The sequence below is a fragment of the Lithobates pipiens genome, unplaced genomic scaffold, assembly GCF_037356315.1.
Source record: "Lithobates pipiens isolate NorthernLeopardFrog02 unplaced genomic scaffold, aLitPip1_a1.2 Scaffold_16, whole genome shotgun sequence".
In the NCBI taxonomy this organism is placed as follows: Eukaryota; Metazoa; Chordata; class Amphibia; order Anura; family Ranidae; genus Lithobates; species Lithobates pipiens.
In genome coordinates this window covers 105446219-105471784 of record NW_027507748.1, presented here as the reverse complement: position 1 = coordinate 105471784, position 25566 = coordinate 105446219, and the positions used below count along the sequence as shown (strand labels likewise).

General features: G+C 41.5%; 1 protein-coding gene across 1 annotated transcript in view; it reads left to right on the top strand.

Moving 5' to 3' along the window:
- TOMM70 (translocase of outer mitochondrial membrane 70) overlaps window positions 1–24810 on the top strand; it is a 44942-nt gene extending 20132 nt beyond the window's left edge. The window contains exons 2-12 of the mRNA XM_077480203.1: window positions 4155–4328; window positions 5796–5922; window positions 10132–10241; window positions 13258–13406; window positions 13518–13725; window positions 14300–14434; window positions 14919–15026; window positions 16212–16328; window positions 21665–21762; window positions 23850–23972; window positions 24355–24810. Of these exons, the coding sequence (XP_077336329.1) occupies window positions 4155–4328; window positions 5796–5922; window positions 10132–10241; window positions 13258–13406; window positions 13518–13725; window positions 14300–14434; window positions 14919–15026; window positions 16212–16328; window positions 21665–21762; window positions 23850–23972; window positions 24355–24508 (1503 nt within the window). The 3' untranslated portion in view covers window positions 24509–24810. The remainder of the gene's footprint in view (window positions 1–4154; window positions 4329–5795; window positions 5923–10131; window positions 10242–13257; window positions 13407–13517; window positions 13726–14299; window positions 14435–14918; window positions 15027–16211; window positions 16329–21664; window positions 21763–23849; window positions 23973–24354) is intronic.
- Window positions 24811–25566: the final 756 nt, after the last annotated feature.

Sequence of the window (25566 nt, the reverse complement as noted above, 5' to 3'; positions counted from 1 at the left end):
GAAGTAAACTCATCAGGGTTTACTTCCTCTTTAAAGAGAAAACCGATACCAATGTGCCTTTTATGCTGTTAGAGACTTCAGTAAAGCCTGGTACACACCATTAGATACTAAGCTCTGGTCAGAGCCCCTGTACTAACAATCCCATGTTAGTACAGCGATCTCCCGGTGAGCAATCTAACAGTGGGACAAACAGGCCAAAAATGGCTGTTTTTTATTGAAACGCCCAGCATTTGGCCACACATTGTGTGTACTAGGCTTAAAATCAAAAAATCAAATTGTCTGATAACTCTTTAGTGGCATCAACTTTTTTCTGCAGGATCTCTATCTATTCTGCAAGGTGTGGCCTTACTTCCTATGAGACATTTGCGTCTAATTAAAATCTCTCATTTTTTCTGAAAATGCTAGTTGCCTGGTAGTCAGTGACACGTTCCTTCATTAGTTTAACATTAACCAGTGCTTTGACAAGCAGGGCAAAGCAGTACGTTCACTTTGATTTTTTTTATATTTTTTTTACTTGCATTTATTTTTTTTATTTTTTTTTTTTTACAAAGGTGAACTTATCCTTTAGCCTGCATTCACATCTGAGCGTTTCAAAGTCGCGCATTTTTACCGCAATTTTTCTGTGATTTTGTTCAGGTCACCAATATAAAAGGCAGAAAAACGCCTATAATTTTTTCAGACGTTTTGCTTCAGGTGACAGAACACTCAGATGTGAACAGGTGCCATTTTTCTTGTTGGGTGTTTTTCAGGCATTTTATGAGTTGAAAAACGCTCAGGTGAATTCAGCGTTAAAGTTAAAGAGGGATTCCACCAAAAAAAAATATTAAAAGCCAGCAGCTATAAATACTACAGCTGCTGACTTTTAATAAATGGACACTCACCTGTCCCGGGTTACAGCGATGCCGGCAGCCGAGGCCGATCGATCGCTCGGCCCTCGGCTGCTGCCGCCACCATTCTAGGTGAGGGAATAAGGGAGTGAAGCGAATCGGCTTCACCTCCCGGTTCCCTACTGCGCATGCGCGAGTTGCGCCGCGCAATAGGAAATCTCTGCGCTGTCACTGGGACCCGTGTGTGTCCCAGCAGAAATGGCGTAGACTCCCACGGGAGTCTATGCCCGGAAGTGGGTGTAAATACCTGTCTTTGACAGGTATCTCCACCCCCCTGAAAGGTGTCAATTGTGACACCGGAGGGGGGGAGGGATCCAATCAGCAGAGGTTCCACTTTAGGGTGGAATCCCGCTTTAACCTGCCGTTTACGTCCAAAGCATAAACCTGTGATGGCTGTATTAGTTGAAACTATTAGAATGGATGAATTTACAGTTTTGTTGCTTGATGTCTTCAACATTTTTGTTCACAGTCAAAGCTTGTTTCAACAAAGGGGTGGTGGTCCTCCCTCCTTTCCAATATTGCTGTTTTACTATTATTTTTTCTTTTTTTTTTCTTTCACGTTAAAGTTACACTTTTGAAAAATATTTTACTGTGACGACTACAAATTGGCATGTGTAAACATCCGTGGCTTTCAGGCTTCATAAGCTACACTGGAAATAAATGCTGAGTGGTATTTAGGTGAAAGGCTCTCTTCTTAGAGTCAGGTGCTTCAACATTTAACCTCTTCCCAACCACGTAACGTGTGGTGGCAAGGAGGGCATATCTGTTGCCCACATGCGTCCATGGCGTCTGAGGTTTCTGTGAGTGAGCGCTCCCAGTACAGTGACCAAGCTGTCACGGAGCTGGCAGGATTGGATCATGTGACCGGCAATTACAGTAATCACATTATTGGGAAATTAGTCTTGCCTCTGTCCCAAAGGGCCTTTACAGTATACATTTTCTGCCCCGTGCATTACTTGAACATCTGCTCCATTGCTTGGAAATGCTACCCCAACATCATTACAGAAGACAATAGTGACATGGAGATCAGTAGGAGTAACCAGTCAGAGCTGCAGAGAATTTGGGGACCCACACCCCCCGGAAGTGTCGGTTTCCTAGCAGACGTCCTTCAGTAGCCGAGGGGAATTCAGCAGTACAGGTGGAAAGAAAAGTTGGGCACACACCTCTTTTACAATTGTACCTTTTGTGTTAAATTTTACTGTAGAGACAGGTTTGCTTTAACCAGTGTTGGAAGCAAACTTTTGTGTATTGTAGAAATATACATAATTTGCTATTGTGTCCCAAAGCTTTTGAACAGGAAAGACTTGAGTAGAAGGTTATAAAACAATTGGATCTGTTTGTGTGACCCCTCCTCCAGTACTGGCCTATCCAGTCTGTGCCTTCAGGTCTACAAAGGAATGTCCACTATTTTATGTGAAATCTGTATTGTTTCCCAATCCTGTCCTCACGTTACAACAGCAAGTCATGTTATTCTCACATGTGCAGGTAGTTAAACTGCATTGCTGAGACTCGGCTCATGGATGAGTGAGGTTACCTGCAATACATTCACTGATAGATGGTGACTGTCTTGGGGAACATGTATGGACTTCAGTACTGACTATGGGAATGAGTTTAATTCAATAAAACTTGGTATTTGTCAGCAATGGAGGAACAAAGAGATTCTTCTAAAGAACCCACTTGTACACTACTTCACAAGGGGTTCAATGGCCAAAGCAAATAAAAGTGGCCATATGGGGCAACCCTGCCTAGTTTAAGATGACAAATATATGGGTAATAGGTTTAGTCCTTTTACACCAGAGTCACATGAATGGATAGTAATTATTTTAAAGATATAGCCTCACTCTTACAGGAAATAAACATTTTAACCTTGTGTATGTTAAGATTGTAGTTCCCCCATTTGACCATCTTGGGGGACAATCTGATGTCTCTGGGCCACCTGCAGGTAGTGACAGCCGAGGATCATCTGGTACACTGGGTTGGAAAACCTTATCCAGGCATTTACATTTTTGATCAGCTGGCACTGCAAATGTCTGCAGTTTGCAACTCTCAACTCTCTCCTTGGGTCTAGACATGACCAGTCAACCTTCCATGTTTGGGAAACACTGGCCAGGAAAAATGTCTGGGTATATTCTTCTAGTGTCTGTGGCCAGCCACATGGCAATGATTTATGGATTTTTATGGTGCTGTAAAGGTGTATAGTATACTGGCCTGTTCTGTCATTTCAGGTTCCCACTTTCTAGTGCATGGGTTTTACAGAATTAGCTGATTGTTAGTCCACAACAGTGAGCTGGTGAAGCACTTTCTATTAAAGTGGTTTTAATGCCAAAAAGTTTTTTTTTTTTTTACCCTATTCTTTGCATTAACCACTTGCCAACCAACTACAGTATATATACTGCGGCAAGTCGGCTCTATTGTGTGATGCAATGTATCTGTATGTCGTTTTGTGTAATGGATACTGTGGGCTTGCGGGTTCGGCCGACTCGATGTCTGGCTTCCTGCGATCACGATACAGAGAGGCAGAATAGCGTAAAAATTTTGTAACAGATTCCCCCATCCACTTGTTAACTACCTGAGCCCATTACCGATCCAGCAATGTGCACAAGAGCCAAGGCTCTCCGGACTCTGTCCCTCCTCACTGGGCAGATTGATAGTAGTAGGAGCCATTGGCTACCATTGCTGGCAATCAAATCCAGTGACGAGAGGACGGGGGTCGAGCCACCCAGTCTGTCAATAGAGGTATGAAGCAGCTTCCTATGGGGGCAAGCGTAGTAAAGGAGGATCGAGGCTGCACTGTGCACAAAGCAGGTAATTATAACGAGTTTAGTAGAAATAAAAAGGAACCTTAAATATTACTTTTAATCTTTCAATGTTTTAAAGACATTTTAATTTCAGCTGCAAACTCTCATTATCCATCTTTTGTATTCAGGTTTAATCTCCACATCTCTCATCATTCATGTTCTTCTATCCACAGACTAGAATCGTGTTTAATTTTAAATACAACTTTGTAGTATAACCACCTAACAAAACAATCCAACCAGATTATGTAATGTCAATTAGACAGTCTCCATTATTATTGGTAAATGTAAAGAGGATTGTGTGATAAAACTGTGTGTAGTGTCAAGAATATCAGGTGTGCTATAGTAACCAGTGTGCAGCCATCGTCTTTTTAATTACTGCCCTGCTAAGGAAACTGTCCCTATAAATAAAATGAGTGTCCTATAGGCTGGTGCATCATGTATTTACTTGTATTTTCCTCTGTTTTTCTAGAGCCCTTTGGAAAAAGCACAAGCAGCAAAGAACAAGGGTAACAAATATTTTAAAGCTGGCAAATACGATCAAGCCATCCAGTGTTACACTGAAGCCATCAGTCTTTGTCCACCGGAGAAGAAAGTGGATTTGTCTACCTTCTACCAGAACCGAGCGGCAGCGCATGAGCAGCTTGTGAGTAAACACTGGGTATTCCGGCTAGGAAACTGTTTCTTCAGATCCGAGATGAGACTATAGAGTACCTCATACTATGATCACATTATATGATAGTCCTAATATTCTATTGCAGTTTTGCTTGTTTGCACTGCATCTTTATACTGAGGAACACCATGTTTGATTAACCTCATAATGCATAGAGAAAGGTTACTGGCTCTGAATTCACCTGAGATTTTTGATAAAGGAACCTGTATGTGATAACAGCTGATATTAAATGTCTAGGGTATTGGGCTATCATCTTCAATTGCCGTATGGATTTATGTCAGAATATAACATGCGATGTCACACAATTTATTTACTACAAAAAGTAAATGTAGTTTTTTTTTTTTTTTTTTTTTTTTCAGTGTGCAATGTTTCAGACATAGCTTAGAGCAGGCGTATGCAACCTGGGGCCTTCCAGCTGTTTTGGAACTACAGTTCCCATTAGACATTGAAAGGCTGGTAGTCCAGAGGGATGATGGGACTTGCAGTTCTGCAACAGCTGTCGCCCCAGGTTGCCTACCCCTGGCCTAGAGTAAGGGCCTTGTGAATTATAGTGGATCTGAACCCCTAAAATAGAACTATAAGCAAAACCTTTCCCCCCCCCCCTCTGTGGGTTCTTTCCCATTCTAGAGATTTCCCCTCGCTTCCTGTTCCATAGCTAACATAGGAAGTGAGAGTAAATCCCTTGGGGCCCCCCCCCCCCCCCCATGTCACCAGGAACTAGTGTTCCCATTGGAACATTTCCCCTCTTACTTTTCTGTGGACAACTCCAAATTTGGGATTTTCTTTTAGCCCTCTTCACATTGAATGCGTCTTTAGATGAAGTCGCACTATTTCAAAGCTGCCATGTCAGTGTGTTTTGGAAGACATACAAAAATTCATGCATAGATGTCTATGCAAGTTACAAATGAAATCCCCAAAAGTGGTGCAGGAACTACTTTTTCAAATAGATGCGGCACCGCAAAGTCCGCGTCGCACCAATTTGAACAGTGCCATTGCCAACAATGGCGTGTGATTTGACCTGTCAAATCGCATGACAGGTTATTCCAGTGTGAACGGGGGCTTACTTTTCCTTTCAATGATAATGCTAAACAGGACAGATAGGGTGACCTAACGGCAAAGATGTGGGGAAAAAAACTCCCTCTCCCTATCAAAAATGTTGCCTTTTTGTTGAACTGTCAATCATGCCATACAGGTTTAAAAAAAACACACACAAAACATTTTATGAATAAATTAATGCATGGTAAATACCATTTTTTTTTTTTCATGGTTTATAAACAGTCATACCGCCGATACAATCTGTTGTATCCCAGGTTTAGAGGTGTGGGGGTTGGAGCATCCCTATAATAATCAGCCAGTCCTCCCTAATGAAGTTCAATAAATGTGATTGTTTTATCAAGAAATGCGGCTTGTTGAGGCAGTATTGTTTATGCCTTTTTCTAGCAAACGTGGAAAGAAGTGGTTCAAGACTGTACAAAAGCAGTGGAACTGAATCCCAAGTATGTGAAGGCACTCTTCCGACGGGCCAAAGCACATGAAAGACTTGACAACAAGAAAGAATGCCTTGAAGGTACACACAAATTTGTGGTGACTAGTGTCTGACCTGTATCTTTCTTTGATAATCTTCAGGCAGCCATACCTGCTTTGATAGGTAGGGAAGTGGTGTGATTGAGCTTTGATTGTGACTATGTAGTAGTTACATCCCAAGCAAAAAAGGAACTACACTTGGAAATGGCTTGGAATAGAATAGCAAGTAGAATTTATTAAAGGGAATTGTTTGTTAGGATTTAGAACTCGGGCAATTTCCCCTCACTTCTTATTCTGTTGACATTCATGGTTATGGTTTCCTGCGGTTCAGGGTGGATTTGATTTAAAGGGGTTGTAAAGGTTTGTGGTTTTTCACCTTAATGCATCCTATGCATTAAGGAGGAAAAACGCCTGTCAGCGACATTATATATATATATATATATATATATATATATATATATATATATATATATATATATATATATATATATATATATATATATATATATATATATATATATATATATATTACATATACATATACATACATACTGGCTTGGGGGGGTCTAAACGAGGTAAAAAGTAAAAAAAAAAAATATCTTTCTCCTTCCCTCTCAGATCCCCCAGGATTCTCTCTTCACTCCCCCATTCTCCACCTCTGAACTGGTGAGTTGGGGAGGGTGAATTCTGACTCGGATCGCCAGTGAAGTGCTGAGATCGGAGCTTCATAAACTGGCCGTTTCTGTGTCGGTCAATGAGGATTCTTAGTGTGCAGAGATCATGATCAAACTTGTTCTCCCCCGATTATCTCTGTTTCATAAACCGTTTATGAGCTGAGATCAGCGGCAATCCTCGGGATCACTGCTATTCACAGTTTCATAAATGGACACTTTGGTTTCTACTTATTTGTAATAAAACTTGATAGGCTGCCTGGATTTTTATTTATTTTTTTCCCAGCTGTGAGAACTCTTTACTTGTTAGAAAGAATGGTGACATGCTATTTTGAAGATCGGGAAGGCAAAAAGATCGCCATTTTCGATTAATCGTGCAGCTTTAATTTGTATTCAACTATTGATAGATTTGTATTATATTCAACTTTTTAATTTAGTCGTTTTTGAAGTGTGCTTTTGCATTAAAAAAAAAAAAGCACAAGAAAAATGCATCCCTTTAAATTCTATGTATGCCTTCACACTGCTCTATTGCGGTGTAATGCACCTCCCCAATGAAATACATTGAAAACGTGGCAAAAACATACCCGTATTGTGTTTTTGATGCAGTTTGAGTCACATGACCTATGAAAATCGTGTTCGTTTTTCAGTGGCCTTTATTGGCACCTTGTTTTTGTTTTCTATTTGCAAAACGCTGATAACCCTATTTTCAGACAATATATCGGCGCATCCCTAGAAATTAACCTCCAGATTTTTTATGTTTAACAATCTCTGAAAGCTGTGAGTGACACAAACTAAAGAATTGCAAAAAGGGTTTGACAACCTGAATTTAAGAGTGGAGCGCAGGTCCTGGCAACAAAAAGGTTAAAGCCTAACTCCAGTGAAGTTTTAAATGGTTCATTTTAGACCAAGCTCGTCCAAACAATCAATTTACTACACTAACGGATCCAGCTGCTGTGTGTGCTGCATAAACTGTATGTAGCATCATCTACGTGTACAGTGCTGTTGTGGCAATTGGATGGGAACTTATTCTGCTGCTCAGACATTCACAGGGAGCTTTTTGTATTCTATGAATGAATACAAAGCTTCTTCTGATTGGCTGAGGTGAAGATTGTTACATCATCTGCCCGCCTCGGCCAATCAGAGGAAACCTTGTATTCATTCTAAAATACAAAGCTCACTGAGAATGAGCAATGCCCAACTCTGTTTTGTTCTGATCAATATTCCCAACACGTATGTTCCTGTAAGTGGTTGTAGCGTAAATAGGTGCCGAAGCGAATACCCTCTAGAGACCAGGATGACTGATGAAGCTCCCTGGTGTGCTGGTGACACATCCTTTGTAATCAAAGGGTCCGACACTTTTATTAGTGACCACATCACAGCAAAGGACCTCTCCATCTCATCCAATCAGAGGAAGCCTTGTATTCATTCTAGTATACAAAGCTCACTGTGAATGGCTGAGCAGCACTCAGCCTGACTCAATCTTGTTCCAGGAGCAGGACAGGAACTGCCTGAGCATTTCACTGTATGCAGCTGGGGTGCGAACAGTTTATAGAGTGCAGCATCTGTTAGTGAAGTAAATAGTTCATTTGGACCAGCTTGGTCCAATCAAACTATTTACCCTTTGCTAAAACGTTTAGGGCCAATTCACACCACATGCAGTCCAGTGTGTTTTTTTTTTTTTTTTTTTTCTGCATCAAAAATGCATGGAAAGTAGGTAAAATGGTTTTCAATGGTATAGTTCACACCAGTGCTTACAGTTCCACAAAAAAAAGTAGAACATGCTGCATTTTTTCTGCACTGGACTGTATTGGAAAGCTATAAAACACAGCTGGAACGCTCTTAAATGCACCAAAAATGCGCTGCAACACACTTGTCCTTATTTAGGGCTAGTTCACACCATAGAAAAAGCAGCCTGGATGCGTTCCAGGTTCTTTTCTGCATGCGCGATGTTGATATGTTCCAGTGCAGTTTTGGTGCATTTTTGATGCAGTCCAGTGCTTCCCCCTCTCCCCCCCCCCCCCCCCTTATTTTCTTAACCTTAACCACTTTCAGACCGGACCAATTTGCTGGTCAAAGACCAGACCACTTTTTGCGATTCGGCACTGCGTCGCTTTAACTGACAATTGCGCGGTCGTGCGACGTGGCTCCCAAACAAAATTGACGTCCTTTTTTTCCCACAAATAGAGCTTTCTTTTGGTGGTATTTGATCACCCCTGCGGTTTTTATTTTTTGCGCTATAAACAAAAATAGAGCGATAATTTTGAAAAAAACGCATTATTTTTTACTTTTTGTTATAATAAATATCCCCCAAAAATATATAAAAAAAACATTTTTTTCCCTCAGTTTAGGCCGATACGTATTCTTCTACATATTTTTGGTAAAAAAATCGCAATAAGCGATTATTGATTGGTTTGCGCAAAAGTTATAGCGTTTACAAAATAGGGATAGTTTTATAGCATTTTTATTAATAATTTTTTATTATTTTTTTTTTTTACTAGTAATGGCGGCGATCTGCGATTTTTATTTTTTATTTTTTATTGTGACTGCGACATTGTGGGGGACCCATCGGACATTTTTGACACATTTTTGGGACCATTGTCATTTATACAGTAATCACTGCTATATAAATGCAGTGATTCCTGTGTAAATGACACTGGCAGTGAAAGGGTTAACCAATGGGTGGCAGTGTAGGGGTTAAGTGTTCCTAGGGGTGTGTTACTAACTGTGGGGGGGTTGGGCTTTCATTTAGTGTACACTGATCTCTGCTCCAATCACATGGAGCAGAGATCAGCGTCACTAGTTGCTAGGCAGAATGGAAAAATGTTGTTTACACAGCATTTCCTCCATTCGGCCGCTCCGTGAGACGATCGCGGGGATGCCCGCGGCGATCGAGTCCGCGGGTCCCGCGACCGGACTCACGGGGGTCCCGACCAGCGCGGGAGCGCGCCGCTGGCGGCGCGCTCCCGATGGCACGGCGGCATCGAATATTGGACGTACCTGTACGCCAATATGCCTGCCCGTGCCATTCTGTCGACGTACATCGTCGTGCGCTGGTCGGGAAGTGGTTAAGTAAGGACAAGTGTGTTGCAGTGCATTTTTGGTGCATTTAGATGCGTTTTACAGCATTCCAGTACAGTCCAGTGCAGAAAAAATGCAGCAAGTTCTACCTTTTTTTTTTTTTTTTTTGTAACTGGAAGCACTAGTGTGAACTATGCCATTGAAAACCATATAACCTACTTTCCACGCATTTTTTTGATGCAGAAAAAAAACTGGACTGCATCTGGTGTGAACTGGCTCTTAAGGTTATGAAAAAAGAGGAGTGGAAAAAAGAGCATTGAAACATATCAAAAATGCGCATGCAGAAAAGCACCTGGAACACATCCGGACTGCGTTTCTATGGTGTGAACTGGCCCATACAGCCTAAAAGCTTTAAGGAATATGATTTTGCAGTTGAAGAGATATTGGCTGCTAGGGCTTCATTTCTGAGACTTTCCGTTATCATTTTTGCTATATGTCCTTGTCTTCTGTTAAAAGTTCTGTGAGATCAGAATTTTAATCTGCTTCTTTTTATTTTGATGTAGATGTTACGGCAGTTTGTATCTTGGAGGGCTTCCAGAACCAGGCCAGCATGCTGCTTGCAGATAAAGTACTAAAGCTGCTTGGAAAAGAGAAAGCCAAAGATAAATACAAGGTATTGATGTGTAAGCTGCTGGTCTCTTCAGAAGGTTGAGCTTTATTAAAATCTCCTTTCTATATATTATAAATTATGTTTTACATTGTGTACTTGTAGAGGATTCAGTTTACATTTTTTGTGAGCCAGTGTCCAATCACATGTTTTGTCTATAAGATTGTTCGTTTTTACTCCGCCTCTTGAATGGTTTGTAAAAAACGCCTTAAAGTGTAGATAGGGTTGTTTTTTTTTGTTTTGTTTTTTAGGGAGGGGTTAGATTCCCTGTCAGGTTTTAAATACTGTCTTTGCCCCCACTATGGAGTTTCACCTCTCTATTTGTCCTCCTTTCTATTGTTGCTGAGACAGAAGCTATTTGAAATTCATTGTAGTTATCGCCAGAAGAAGTGATGAAAAATCCTCCAATTGAGAAACCTGTTCCAATATCGACTTGCTGAGAGGAGAATTTTGTTCACTTTTGGAGAGATTTTTTTCTTATTTTCTCTTGCATTTACGTGAAGTGAAGTGGGACACAGGCAAAAACCTGATATAGTTGGAACGGGTTAAATCTTTATCTAAAACATCACACAAGCATTTGTCTTTAAACTTTAACGGCTCATTAACACTGGATTCAGCTTCAACACACATTAAAGGCTAGTTTACACTTGCTTCAAAACAAGGCTTCGGATAGGCTTTGTTAAAGCTCCCTGAATCCTAGTCAAAGCCTCTGTCACTAAATAAAATGGTTAGCTTACAGTTCTGTTTACACTTTGCCTGCTTTTGCTTCGGCTTTGCTTAAGTTGTTTTTATTTAATTTTTTATTTTTTTTTTACCCCATGTAGCTTTAGTGGTGCTTCAAAGCTTCATTGCCTCCATCGAAGTCTATGGCAAAGCTCACCCGAAGCTTCATCAAAGCACCAAGCAAAAGCAAGGTGTAAACAGGACAGTAAGCTAACCATTTTATTTAGTGACTGGAGCTTTGACTAGCATTCAGAGAGCTTTAACAAGGCCTGTGCAAAGTCATGTTTTGAAGCAAGTGTAAACAAGCCCTAAAACAGAACTAAAGGCAGTAATACCTCTGTTACAGTGCCTGTGAGGCCCTTCACTGGCATCTTCTGCCTGGCTTCTTCCAGGTGATAGTCTCCGGCTGTGTTGATGAGCCGGTGTGGGATGATGTCTCTTGAGCGAGTGCAGTCATCCTGGCACACAGGCAGTGTGCCGGAATGTAAACCGAGGTGCACGTGTAAATAGGGGAATCGTTCCCAATAAGGCAGGGCTCGACAAAACCCGGTCGCCAGGTCGCATTGGCGACTAGAAATAGCGACCTCGCGCCTGGGGCAGCACAGCTGGGGGTATCCTGTCTCTGTGGACCCCCCCAGCGTGATCGCGTCGGGCCGTTCCGCCGGCGGCCGAAAATTTAGGCCGCGGCTTTGAGGCCTTCTGCGGTCCTATGATTCCTTATGGAATCTGGCGCCCTCTTGTGGTCGTTGTTGGTATGACAAACCAGCAATGCTAATTTCCTCTGCAAAGTTTCCTCTGCCTCTTTTATATTACCTGCATCTTCTTCCCTTTATTTAGAACCCCCTATTCTAACACCCTAGAGAATAAAATGGTGGTTGTTGCAATACTGTCTGTCACACCGTATTTGTGCAGCGGACTTACAAGCGCACTTTTGTTGGGAAAAATAATTTAGTTAATAAAAAAATAAGACAACAGTAAAGTTAGCCCAATTTTTTTTTATATTGTGAAAGATAATGTTACGCCAAGTAAATTGATACCCAACATGTCACGCTTCAAAATTGCACCCGCTCATGGAATGGCGACAAACTTTTACCCTTTAAAATCTCCATAGGCGACGTTTAAAAAAATTCTACAGGTTGCACGTTTTGAGTTACAGAGGAGGTCTGGGGCTAGAATTATTGCTCTCGCTCTACCGATCACGGCGCTACCTCCTATGTGTGGTTCGAACACCGATTTTATATGCGGGCAGGACAGGGCGCGTTTAAAAATTATTATTTTTTCTGCTTATTTTAACTTTTTTTTTTTCCACTGTTCTTTTAAAAAAAATGTTGTGTCACTTTTATTCTTATTACAAGGAATGTAAAAATCCCTTGTAATAGAAAAAGCATGACAGGTCCTCTTAAATATGAGATCTGAGGTCAGAGAGACCTCACATCTCATATTTACACTAAAATGCAATTGAAAAAAAAATTGTCATTTGAAAAAAATAAATAAAATGTCCCTCTAAGAGCTATGGGCAATGACTTGGAGACGGGGGGGGGGGGCGGCGACGGCGCTGCTATCTTCCCCTCACTCGTCTCCATGTCAGGCCAGGGACAGGTCCGGATCGCCGTCACGGACCTGGCTCCTAACTTTTTAAGCTGGCTCCTAGATTCCAAGCAAATTTGTCAACCCCTGCAATAAGGTATTGTATCCTGGCCATGGGTATGACTTCCCAAGGCACTGATCGAATGGGAAAAAGATGGAGTTAATTTTTAAATGTTTTTTCTTAAAGGGGTTGTAAACCCTCAAGGTTTTTCACCTTTATGCATTAAGGTGAAAAAACCCTACTCATGTGATGCAGCAGCCCCCCAGAGCCCCTCTTTTACTTACCTTAACCTGGTCTTTCCAGCGATGGGGACGAGCACACCAGCTTCACCTGGTGTCTCAGGTCCTGATTGGATAGATTGATAACAGCGCAGCCAATGGCTCCCGCAGTTGTCAATCAAAACCAATGATGTGGGGGGCGGGGCCGAGTCGGCTGTCTGTGTCCATGGATGCAGCAGTGGGACGCGGGCATGCACCTGCATGAGTGCTCAGAGGGAGAGAGGCTCTCCAACAGGGCTCTCGAGCAGAGGAGGAGCCAGGAGCGCCGCTGAGGGACCCCAGAAGAGGAGGATCAGGGCCACTTTGTGCAAAACCAACTGCACAGAGGAGGTAAGTATGACATGTTTTTTGTTTTGTTTCGTTTTTATAACGAGCCTTTGCATATGCTTTAATATGCAAGATGTTAAACCGCAAACCATCTTTTCTGTTCTAGAACAGGGAGCCACTAATGCCTTCACCTCAGTTCATCAAATCCTACTTCAGCTCATTCACAGATGACATTATCTCCCAACCACTGCACAAAGGAGAGAAGTCAGATGAAGACAAGGATAAGGAGGGAGAGCAGGCTGTGGTAAAGGAGAAGTGAGTAAGCATTTCCTTATATTTTTCGATGCCCTCCATTTGTTTCCATGCACATCGTATGCTGAAGTTCATGAAAGCCATTGTAAAGTTGCATCATTTTATTTTTTGCAGATTTGGTTATTTAAAGGCAAAACAATACATGGAAGAAGAGAATTATGACAAGATCATAAGTGAGTGTACAAAGGAAGTTGAAGCCAAAGGAAAGTACATTGCAGAAGCTTTAATACTGAGGGCCACCTTCTTCCTGCTCATTGGAAACTCTGCATCTGCTAAACCTGACCTAGATCAGGTTATTAGCATGGAAGACTCCAATGTGAAGGTAGGCTGTGATGGCAGCTGGACTGTTGTGCAATGTTCCCATAAATGTGCATTTTATTTTATAAATGACGAGTTAAATGTCTATTTCTGAACTAGGTACTTTTTCCTTCTAAAGGGTGTTAGTTTCAGTCCTTTTTTATAAAGCCCAAATGCATTCAGTACTGTTGGCTTTGGTGCATGAAAGTGTTACAACACCTGTGTAGTTTTTACTGTTTCTGCCCATATATAAAAAGACTTGAAATGTGTGTTTTAGTAGAGAAGTCCTTACAAAGAGCATGCACACACTGGAAGAGGAGCTTCTCACATGCACAGTAAAAGTAGGTGTGGGCAGTTTGGATACCTGATGAAAAATGGAAATCCAATTCAGTTTATCTAACAGGTTCCTTTTTAAAAATCCACAATCTGTTTGAGATTTGAGGCCAAAGTTGCTGAACATAGAAGCATGTTTTGTGTGTGTGTGTAGCTCTGTCCAGGGTAAACTTTGCATATTTTGACACTGCTGGTTAGCATCTTGTGCATCTGCAAAATTCTTTCTAATGTGTGTTTTTTTTTTTTTTTTTTTTTGCTTTTTCTAGTTAAGAGCTAATGCCCTGATCAAACGAGGGAGCATGTACATGCAGCAACAACAACCTATGCTGTCAACTCAAGACTTTAACATGGCTGCTGACATCGACCCCCAAAATGCTGATGTTTATCATCATAGAGGGCAGGTGAGATACAAGGCTTGCTTTTTGCGATAACTGGTTTGGGTGAAGGGTGGAAAAGAAAGTTTGTTACAATATGAAAGTTAATTTTAAAATAACAGTGCATTAAGAATAATTTTAAATACAGCAAGCATAGAAGCCCAAATCTGTCCTCTTCAATACTCTATACGCCAGCAATAGGAGAAGGAGCTACACGGTGCACTTTTATATTGCTTTGTATAGTGCTGTTAGTCTAACACCGTAAACATGCTTACCAAACAAGGTAGCACAGGGTGTCCATTCACAGGCTGGGATGGGTGCTGGCCCCCCTGCTTTGTCTATAGTGTGAATTCTAGAGCCGGGCTGTGTTGTCCAGTGGGAGAGGCCTGGTTCCAAAGACTGGCTGAACCGAATTTCATATCCTCCCCATTTACTATTTAAATACTACATTTAATGTTTTTGGTTTGTGTCACTGCTTTTGAAATACTCAACTGGCTTTTTTTATTTGCAGCTAAAAATCCTGCTTGACCAAGTGGAGGAAGCTGTAGCAGATTTTGATGAATGTATTAGATTGCGGCCGGATTCTGCTCTGGCTCAAGCACAGAAATGCTTTGCACTAGTAAGTCCTGAAAATATTATAAATTCTCTGGAGCCACTCCATACTTGCTAATTACAGATTTTTTGATGCTCCTTAAAGCAGAGTTCCACCCATTTAAAAGTCAGCTGCTACAAAAAGTGTCGCTGCTGATTTTTAATAATCAGACACTCGCCTGTCCCTCAGTCCAGCGATGCGGGTGTACAAAGCCCCACTCCTCTCTGCGGCGCTTGCATTGTAACTGTGGGCGCCCGGCTGCGCACTGTGATTGGCCAAGCAATCTTCTGGGACCTGTGACGTTTTCCCGAAGATTGCAGGGAGGGAGGGGGGAGAGGTGAGGAGGAAGTGGAAGCTGAGTGCCTGTAAAAACAGGGTACCCGCTCCGCCCCCAAAAATAAATGTGGCATGTCAGGGGGTCACCTGCACTTAAAGCTGAAGTTCCATTTTTGGATGGAACTCTGCTTTAAAGAGGAAGTAAACTTCCTCTGCTTACATTTTACCTTTAGGTAAGCCTGAGGCTTACCATGAGGCTTGCTTATAGGAAGTGAAAATATCTCCTAAACGTGTACCATGCAGCCAGTGACAGCACATGCTAATAGTCCCACAATGTTCCCTGATCATACATCCTAAAGTAAATCTGTATTTCACGAAGAGTATATAAGGTAAGCAATGTGGATGAAATGCAGGTGCCCTAAAATACCTTTCAGTAGGTTCCTGAACACTTCAAATGTTTTTAATGTGCAATAATGTCATCTTTAGCCCATCACACTTCTGTTGATCCTTTAAATCAGGGTTAGGGAACCTCGGCTTTCCAGGTTCTTCAGCTGTTTTGAAACTACAAGTCCCATGAGACACAGGCATGACTCCTAGAGGCAGAGGCATGATGGGATTTGTAGTTTCAAAACAGCTGGAGAAGCCGAGGTTCCCTACCCCTGCTTTAATTGATGAGCAGCTTTATTCACCAGTAGTGCCCTCGTTTATGGGGTCCTTTAATCTGTTAAGTTTTTTTTTTTTTTTTTTGTTTTCTGGGTAGCTGCAGTTTGTTCACCATATCACTTTTCATAGATTTACTTTTCACTTATGATAGGTTTATTTTATGATGTGTTGTGTTATATCATTGTCTATCTGTCTTTTTAGCATGTCATGGTATTTCAACCTTGCTCTGGTATCTCACAGTTTATTCTTTTCCCACTACCTTCTTTGCTATAGTACCGAAAAGCTTATACAGGCAGCAATCCACTACAGATCAAATCCTCCATGAAAGGTTTTGAAGATGTTATTAAGAAGTTTCCAAAATGTGCAGAAGGTTATGCCCTTTATGCCCAGGTACACTGCACTTCCTTTTTATCTTTAGCTTTGTCTTTGTTTTTGTTTTTTTCTTTTTTCTTTTCAACTTAAGTTTTGCATAAAATTCACCTGTCATTCTATTCTATAAACAGCAGTCTGTATTGTAATACTAGGAATGTGGCACAACCTCTCATTCTACCGATATCTAACATAAGTTGAGTTTAGTCAATCTTTAGTTGCCGCTTCTGCTATGCGAAGACAGAAGAGTAAGCGTAACTATAACCCCTTCTATCAGCTAAGGAGACTATATGATAACATTTCATTATATATTTGGGTGTAGAAGCATGCAGTCTTTGAAATGGCTACGGTTTAGCCTTCATTTAAAAAAAAAAAAAAAAAAAAAAATCTTATTGTACAGAGCAATCTCTCACCTCCTATCTTCTGTGAGACCAGGAAGTGGGGAGAGCGGTGCTGTAGGTGGGACAGTTCTGTATCATTCAAATGAGCATTCAGATCTGCACAAAGGGGCCGTCTTCACCAACATGGGATGCACAGGTGTTTGAGTAGATCTGCGCAGTCAGTCTGTTTAAATCAATGACAGGCAGAGATAGGACAAAATAACAGAAAAAGTAAATGTGCATAACTATTCACCCCCCTAAAATCAATACTTTGTAGAGCCACCTTTTGCAGCTATCATAGCTCCAAGTCTCTTTGGATAAGTCTCTGAGCTTGCCCCATCTTACCACTGGGATTTTTGTCCATTCCATTGCTCCAGCTCCTTCAAGTTGGATGGTTCACGCTTGTGAACTGCAATCTTTAAGTCTGACCACAGATTTTCTATTGGATTGAGGTCTGGGCTTTGACTTGGCCATTCCAACACATTTAAATGTTTCCCCTTAAACCATTCAAGTGCAGTCCATCAGAGTACCCTTCACCAGGCCGTCGGAGTATCCGAGTACCTATTTGCAGCCCATGCCTCATAAAATGTACGTTGGAGTGTTTATCCACAAAATGACCCCATTTTGGAAAGCGATTTCACTGTCCTGGTGCTCTAGGACCTTCAAAAGTGTGATAGGTAGGAATTAAATGAGATGTGTCGTTTTATGCTCCTAGAATGCCTGAAGGTACTACTTCAATGTTCGGCCTCTGTATGTGGCCAGGCTGTGTAAAAGTCCTACACATGTGGTATCGTCCTACTCAGGAGGAGTAGAGGAATGTGTTTTGCAGTGTAATTTTTGCTATATACATGCTATGTGTTAGATATCTTATAAATTGACAACTTTGTGTGTAAAAAAAAAAAAAAAAAAGCGTTTTCATTTTTTTCCCCCCACATTTCCCAAAAACGTCTGGGGAAAAAAAGGAACAGTTCAAAAGACTCATTATGCCTCTCAGATTATACGTTGGGGTGTTTGCTTTTCAAAATGGGGTCATTTTATGGGCAATTCCATTGTCCTGGTACTCCAGGGCCTTCAAAAGCATAATAGATGGCTGTGAAATGAGATGTCATTTTTGCTCGTAGAACGCCTGAAGGTGTCCCTTCAATGTTGGTGTTCTGAATGTGGCCAGGCTGTGTAAAAGTCTCACACATGTGGTATCACCGTACTCGGGAAGAGTAGCAGAATGTATTTCGGGGTGTAATTTGTTGTATGCATATGCTGTGTGTGAGAAATAACCTGATATGACAATTATGTAAAAAATAAAGTCTTCATTTTGCAAAGAATTGTGGGAAATGACAACTTAAAAAAACTCACCATGCTACCTACTTAATACCTTGGAATGTCTACTTTGTAAAAAGGGGTCATTTGGGGGGTATTTATATATTCCTGACTTGTTTAGTGTCTGAAGAAATGAGATACACCCGTATCTTGTACTGATGGTCTGATCAGATGTGATCCATTTTCAGTGATTGGCACCATAGTTTGTAGAGTGTATAACTTTCACAAAGACCAAATATACACTAATGTGGGTTATTTTTACCAAAAGATATGTAGCCGTATAAATTTTGGCCAAAATTTATGAAGAAAAATGACTAATTAGCAAAATTTTATGACAGAAACAAAGAAAAGGCTTTTTTTTTTTTGCACAAAATTTTTTTTTTTTTTAATTTATAGCACAAAAAATAAAAAACCCACTAGTGATTAAATACCACTAAAAGAAAGCTCTATTTGTGTGGAAAAAAGGATGCATGTTTCATATGGGTACAGTGTTGCATGACTGAGTAATTGTCATTCAAACTGTGAGAGCACTGAAAGCTGAAAGGGAGCTGTGGCTCAGCTCTGGTGCCCCCATAGCAAGCTGCTTGCTGTGGGGGCACTCAACAGGAGGGGGGGGGGGCAGGAGCACCAAAGAGGGACACGGGAAGAGGAGAATCTGGGCTGCTATGTGCAAAACCAATTCACAGGGCACATAAGTATAACATGTTTGTTATTAACTTTAAAAAAAAGACTTTAATATCGCTTTAAATCAATTGGGTGGGGTGTCTACATTTTTTTGACCTAAGGTCAAAGGACATTTAGCCATATAGTATATAACTTTTTCTGTGTATCGCTGTAATATCTGAGGGGGGTGCCCAGTTCTTTCATATAACAGATTAACCACTTGCCGACCGCCGCACAACGATATACGTCGGCAGAATGGCACGGGCAGGCATATGGGCGTATATATAAGTCCCTGCCTTCCCGATCGGGCCCCCCCCTGGTGCCTGCGGCGGTCGGCATTTGTTCGGGAGCTATCCGGGATGAGGGGGCGGCCATTCATTCATGGCCACCCCCTCGCGATCGCTCCCGACGAATAGAAATGCTCCGTGACATCACTTCCTCTCCTCACAGGAGAGGAAGTGATGTAATCTCTCCTCCGTGTCGGTATTTTTCGTTCCGGCACCGAGGAGAGAGGATCGGTGAGTTGCACCAACACACCACACGTACAGTAGAACATGCCAGGCACACTCACGCCCCCCCCCCCCCCCCCGTCACAGTGACACCAATTGCATTTTTTTTTTTTTTTTTTTGCATTGGTGTCATTTGTGACTGTAATAACTGTTAGGGCAGTTAGGGTTAGCCCCCTTTAGTTCTAATGTGCCCCCCTAACCCCCCCAATAAAGGTTTAACCCCGTGATCACCCCCCGTCGCCAGTGTCACTAAGGCTGGGTTCACATTGCAGCGGTTTATGAGAACGAATGTGATTCGCACCGCACTGCAGTGCAAATCACATCCGATCTCTGTGCGATTCGAGTTCAGCCATACAGATAGTATGGCTGAATTCGCGCCGCACCCGCCGCAAATTCGCACGGGACCCTTTTTTTGGTCCGCAGCAGAATCGGATTGCATGGGTGTTCACACCATGCGATCCGAGTTTGCAGATCGCACTGCGATATGCGAACTGATCTGGGGGTGTCATTAACATTTCACTGACACTCCCAGCAGTTCGCATAGGGCAGTGTGAACTGCCGCCGGGAGGCATACGATGCGGGAACCCGCCGCGGATTTGTGGCGTTCCTGCATCGCTCCAGTGTGAACCCAGCCTAATAAGCGATCGTTTTTCTGATCGCTGTATTAGTGTCACAGGTGACGCTAGTTAGGCAGGTAGGTATTTAGGTTCGCCGCAGCTTTTTATAGCGCCAGGGACCCCCATATACTACCGCATAAAGCCCCCTGATTGCCCCCTAGTTAACCCTTTCACCAGTGATCACCATATAACGGTTACAGGTGACGCTGGTTGGTTAGTTATTTTTTTATAGTTTCAGGGCACCCGCCATTTATTACCTAGTCTCACTAGTGTACCCCTAAATTTAGGGGTGTCTACTTTCCAAAATGGGGTCATTTGGGGGGCGTTTGTGCCATCTTGGCATTTTATGGCCTTCAAAACTGTAACGCCCTTAGAAAGCCTGAAGGCGGTGCTTGGTTTTTGGGGCCCGTACGCGGCTAGGCTCCCAAAAAGTCCCACATATGTGGTATCCCCGTACTCAGGAGAAGCAGCAGAACTTATTTTGGGGTGTCATTTCACATATGCCCATGGCATGTGTGAGCAATATATCATTTAGTGACAACTTTGTGAAAAAAAAAATTAAAGTTTGTAATTTTCCCACAATTTGTGGCAAAATATAAAATATTCCATGGACTCAACATGCCTCTCAGCAAATAGCTTGGGGTGTCTACTTTCTAAAATGGGGTCATTTGTGGGGGTTTTGTGCCATCTTGGCATTTTATGGCCTTCAAAACTGTAATAGGTAGTGAGGAGTGAAGTCAAATATTTACACCCTTAGAAAACCTGAAGGCGGTTCTTGGCTTTCGGGGCCCCGTACGCGGCTAGGCTCCCAAAAAATCCCACACATGTGGTATCCCCGTACTCAGGAGAAGCAGCAGAATTTATTTTGGGGTGTCATTTCACATATGCCCATAGCATGTGTGAGCAATATATCATTTAGTGACAACTTTGTGTAAAAAAAAAAAAAATTTTTTTGTCATTATTCAATCGCTTGAGGCAAAAAAATAAAATATTCAATGGGCTCAACATGCCACTTATCAATTTCCTTAGGGGGTCTACTTTACAAAATGGGGTCATTTGGGGGGGGTTTGTACTGCCCTGCCATTTTAGCACCTCAAGAACTGAGATAGGCAGTCGTAAACTAAAAGCTGCGTGAATTCCAGAAAACGTACCTTAGTTTGTAGATGTGACAACTTTTGCGCAAACAATAAATATACAGTTATTGACTTTTTTTTTACCAAAGACATGTGGCTGAATACATTTTGGCCTAAATGTATGACTCAAATTGAGTTTATTGGATTTTTCTAATAACAAAAAGTAGAAAATATCATTTTTTTTCAAAATTTGCGGTCTTTTTCCATTTATATCGCAAAAAATAAAAATCGCAGAGGCAATCAAATACCATCAAAAGAAAGCTCTATTTGTGGGAAGAAAAGGACGCAAATTTTGTTTGGGTACAACATTGCATGACCGCGCAATTACCAGTTAAAGCAGTGCAGTGCGAAATTGTAAAAAGACCTCTGGTCATTTACCAGCAAAATGGTCCGGTCTGAAAGTGGTTAAACAGCTTTTTGGTTCATTTTCTGTCTTTAGTCAGACATATGTTTGGAAGGAGGAGGCTGCCAGGCTTTATCTACTGAGTGACATCTTCGTCAAAGTCTGAATCTGAGAAGAGACGTGGTTTCCCTGGATACTTACACTCTTTTTATGTACTTACGTTTGAATATTTTTACCTCTTGCCAGTTCTTTGTATCTTACAAGTCATATTTTAAATGTGGCAGTTTAATCCTCCTAAAATTCTGCAGTTATTGCTTAAAAACATAAAGATATGTATACATTTGCATTGAATAACAATGGCCATTCTGCTAACCTTGGCAGTTTCCTGTTTGCAGGCACTAACAGATCAGCAACAATTTGGAAAGGCTGATGAGATGTATGACCAGTGCATAGAGTTAGAGCCAGATAATGCCACAACATATGTTCACAAAGGGTAAGTGCCTTCTGATTTTAGTTTTCCCCTATAAAAGAAAGTGACTATTTCTGATGAAAATGTATGGTTACATTGTTTTTCATGCCTGATATGCACTAAGAAGCATACCCATATAAGTTGCAAAATGCTTGGTAGCTATGAGCTTGGTATATGGTTATTTTATAGTCAGCAATTGGTTGTCTAGTAAAAATGATCCATCTGTTTTACAGTACTGAGAAGGGCCACCACTCATGATGGGTTCCCATGCTCTTTTGTTCCTCCTGCCTTAAAGTGGATGTAAACCCTCGCATATACCCAGTGAAGTGAACAGTCTCAGTCTCAGATAATACACAGGGATGAAATAAATCTCCCCATATAAGTTGTACATGTATATCTGCTGTCTTCAGCTTTATATACTGTTTAGAAAGTGCACATCATGTTTTAGATGTTCTCTTCCTGGTTAGCACTGCAGTGAAGTCTGGGAATACAACCAAGACAGCTGATTGGAGGAAAAGCACACCCCCTTTCATAGGTAGAGACTTTCAGCTCTGTCCCTTGAATAGTTCAGGGCTCTGCTAATCTATAGCATCCTCCCCAACACAAAACTCAGGCGGCTTTTATCATATGTGCAGGAGGACTTGTCAGGAGTTATCAGGCATTGCTTTGACAATTGCGCTGTCGTGCGACGCTGCACTCAAACAAAATTGATGTCCTTTTTTTTTTCCCCACAATATTTTGCGCAATAAACAAAAAAAGCGACTATATACTATGTCACTTGCAGGGAAGGGGTTAACTGTTCCCTATGTGTGTGTTCTAACTGGGGCGGGGGGGGGGGGGGGGGTGGGACTGACTATAGGAGATGAGATTGTGGTTCCCAGCTCATAGGAACTCTCTCTCTTCCCCCCCAGAGCTGGGATGTGTGCATTATTTACACACGCATGTCCCTGTTCTGCCTCTCGTGCCTGTGATTGCTCGTGGCTGGGGGTCACGAGCATCTCTCTCTCCCCCCGCTGTGCAGCATGCTCCTGCTATCCCATTTAAGGAACCGACTTACAGCGACTATGGTTCACGGGATTATGCTGACCTGCCACAGTATGACGGCGGCTGGTCGGCAAGTGGTTGAATAGCACAAATTAAATTAACACAGGGAAGATCCAATATCCATTCCCCCATTTCTCTGATTAATGAAGTCGGAAGTGATGATGACAGTTGTCACTACCTGGCTGTTGCAGCCAGAAAAGCAGCTAATCTAGCACACTCCGTGCTTGCTTATCTGCTTTTGGAGGGCACGGGAGATATCGGGGTCTAATAGACCCCTGATGTCTTCATAAAGAGTACCTGTCACCTGACCAAAGCTTTAATATTGGGACTTATTAGCCCCCTGGTGATGACAATACAGTCAAATTAATATTATTTAAAAAAACTAATTTTAATAAAAAATTAACTGTAAAAGCACTACTGAAAATACACACCAATGCACACATGGGTCCTGCACCCTACTGTAAAAAGCCATCTCCTTTAGGTAGATAATCATGAACTGTACGTAGAAATAATGATCCATAAGTATGGGGGGAAAAAAAAATGATTTCCTGTAAACATAAATGTCAACCGGCTCAGAAGTGGTATTTAATTTTTGAATATGTCTTGGCTGCTTGAATTAGCAGCTAATTCCTTTTAAGTGCAGGCACTCTTGGCAGTGGGACTACTAAATGTGAGTTCCCAGCTCCACCCATCTGTATTAGTCATCAAATGGGGGGGGGGGGTGTGTATCGCTGTACTTCCAGCTTGTTCCAAATAAATGTTACTATAGGAAGGATCAGGTGGAATAACAGAAACTACTTTTTACTGTCCGCAATGAGTGAGACGCTCATCATTTAGGATGCAAAAATGGGACTTCCATCTGGGAAAAGTCCAAGTCCCAGAACAATATTGAAAAACCTGAAGAAATCAGTATTTAAGTTTTGTACAGGTTGATCTTTTAAATGTAAAAAAAAAATTAATTGTCCTTCAACAAAAGCATTATTGGCTAAAATCTTGGTTCAGACTAGAAAGAAGGTATTTCATGTATTTATCATGTTGGGTAAAATATATTCTTGTCTTTATTACAGTTTACTTCAGCTTCAGTGGAAGCAAGATCTAGATAAAGGGCTAGAACTCATTGGCAAAGCCATTGAAATAGACAACAAATGTGACTTTGCCTACGAGACCATGGGGACAATAGAAGTTCAGAGGTAAGTTAAAGCAATAGTTTTATTACTAATCTGCCACTTATTGCAGTGATCCTTTAGAATTTTCCTTTATTGCAGTAGTTTTGAAACTTTGTTTATGGTCCACCATTGAAACCATCATTCCTCCCCACCCTACCTGTACTTAGCCAAACTTCCCATGCCCCCTCCCCAGTGCCACAGAACTAGAAACGTCTGCACAAATCTAAATTAAAACCTGAGCTCACCCAAAATGGCTGCCATGTGGCTCCTCTTCTGCCCTCTAGCGCCTCAATCAGTGGATATTGGCAATAAATGTTTTATGGGAATGTGAAATAGGGGGTTTCTTGGTAGTCACTGACTGTAATAACCTGGCACATAAATTAATAAACAACTTTTTCTATTTCAGGGGAAATCTGGACAAAGCCATTGACATGTTCAACAAGGCCATTAACCTGGCTAAATCTGAAATGGAAATGGCCCACCTCTACTCACTATGTGATGCCGCATACGCTCAGACAGAGGTTGCCAGGAAGTACGGCTTGAAGCCACCAACACTGTAAAATGGACTCCCAGCTGATGAGCAAATTAAAGCTGAGAAGTTATTGTCATTGAAGACAAGTCTTTCCTGTGAGGAGAGGCACACATCAAAAAATGTGGAATGGCGGACCCTTGTTTCTCTGCTTGTGGTGTTGTCATTCATCCCTTCTGTTAGATGTTCTTGGTATTGTGGGATTGGGTGTCTGGGATACTGCGTCACCTTTCCCTCGGACTCCGCGAGGGAACAATAAAGGCACCTTTTTGCATGAGAACAGGAGGACACAGTTGGCTGTGCAAATAAAACTGCAGCATTGTGTTTCTTTGAGTTTTGTCTGGGAATGGATGGTTAATGTGTGAGCAATTTTTTCTTAAATTTCATTTTTTATATATATGTCTGGTACTTTTTACAGTTTAATTTTTCCCGTTGAGTACTTCAGTTCAATCCTGTCTGTCATGATTTCCTTGTACATATTTGATCACAAAAGGCTGATTTCTTCCTTTTTAGTAGTGAAAAGTAACTATTATTTTTTAAGTTACCAGCTTTGAAAATAAATAGATACTTAGCATGCACATGCTTCACATTCCATTCTGAACAGAAGAAATCCTACTTTTCATTTTCATTGTTTGTTACAAAAGACTCCACAGCCCTGGCCTATACAGTAAAGGTGAAAAATTCTTTCATAGCATGCAAATTTTGATACTGTTAGGGTTTTTCAGCATTATTATGGAGCTAACGCAAGAAGGTGCAGTGCTGTGAAAAGTACAGTAACCCATAACAAGTTGACCTCTCAGTTCAATACACAGGGGTATTTTGTGGGGTTTTTGCTTGAAATATTAGAAGTCTTTATGAAAATGCTAGTTGCTTGGTAATAATACTGCATGCATAACAACCATGCAAATGGTGTTTTCAGAAGAACTTGGTTACCTTTACCAAAAAAAAAAAAAAACACCATGCTGTCCCATATGGATAGGCAGACTGCTGAACCTACCTTTTAGCCAATGTATGGCAAAACTGCATTAAAGAGAAGCCCTTTTAAAGGATAAGTTCACTTTTGGAACATGTTAAATGTTCCTCCTGTTT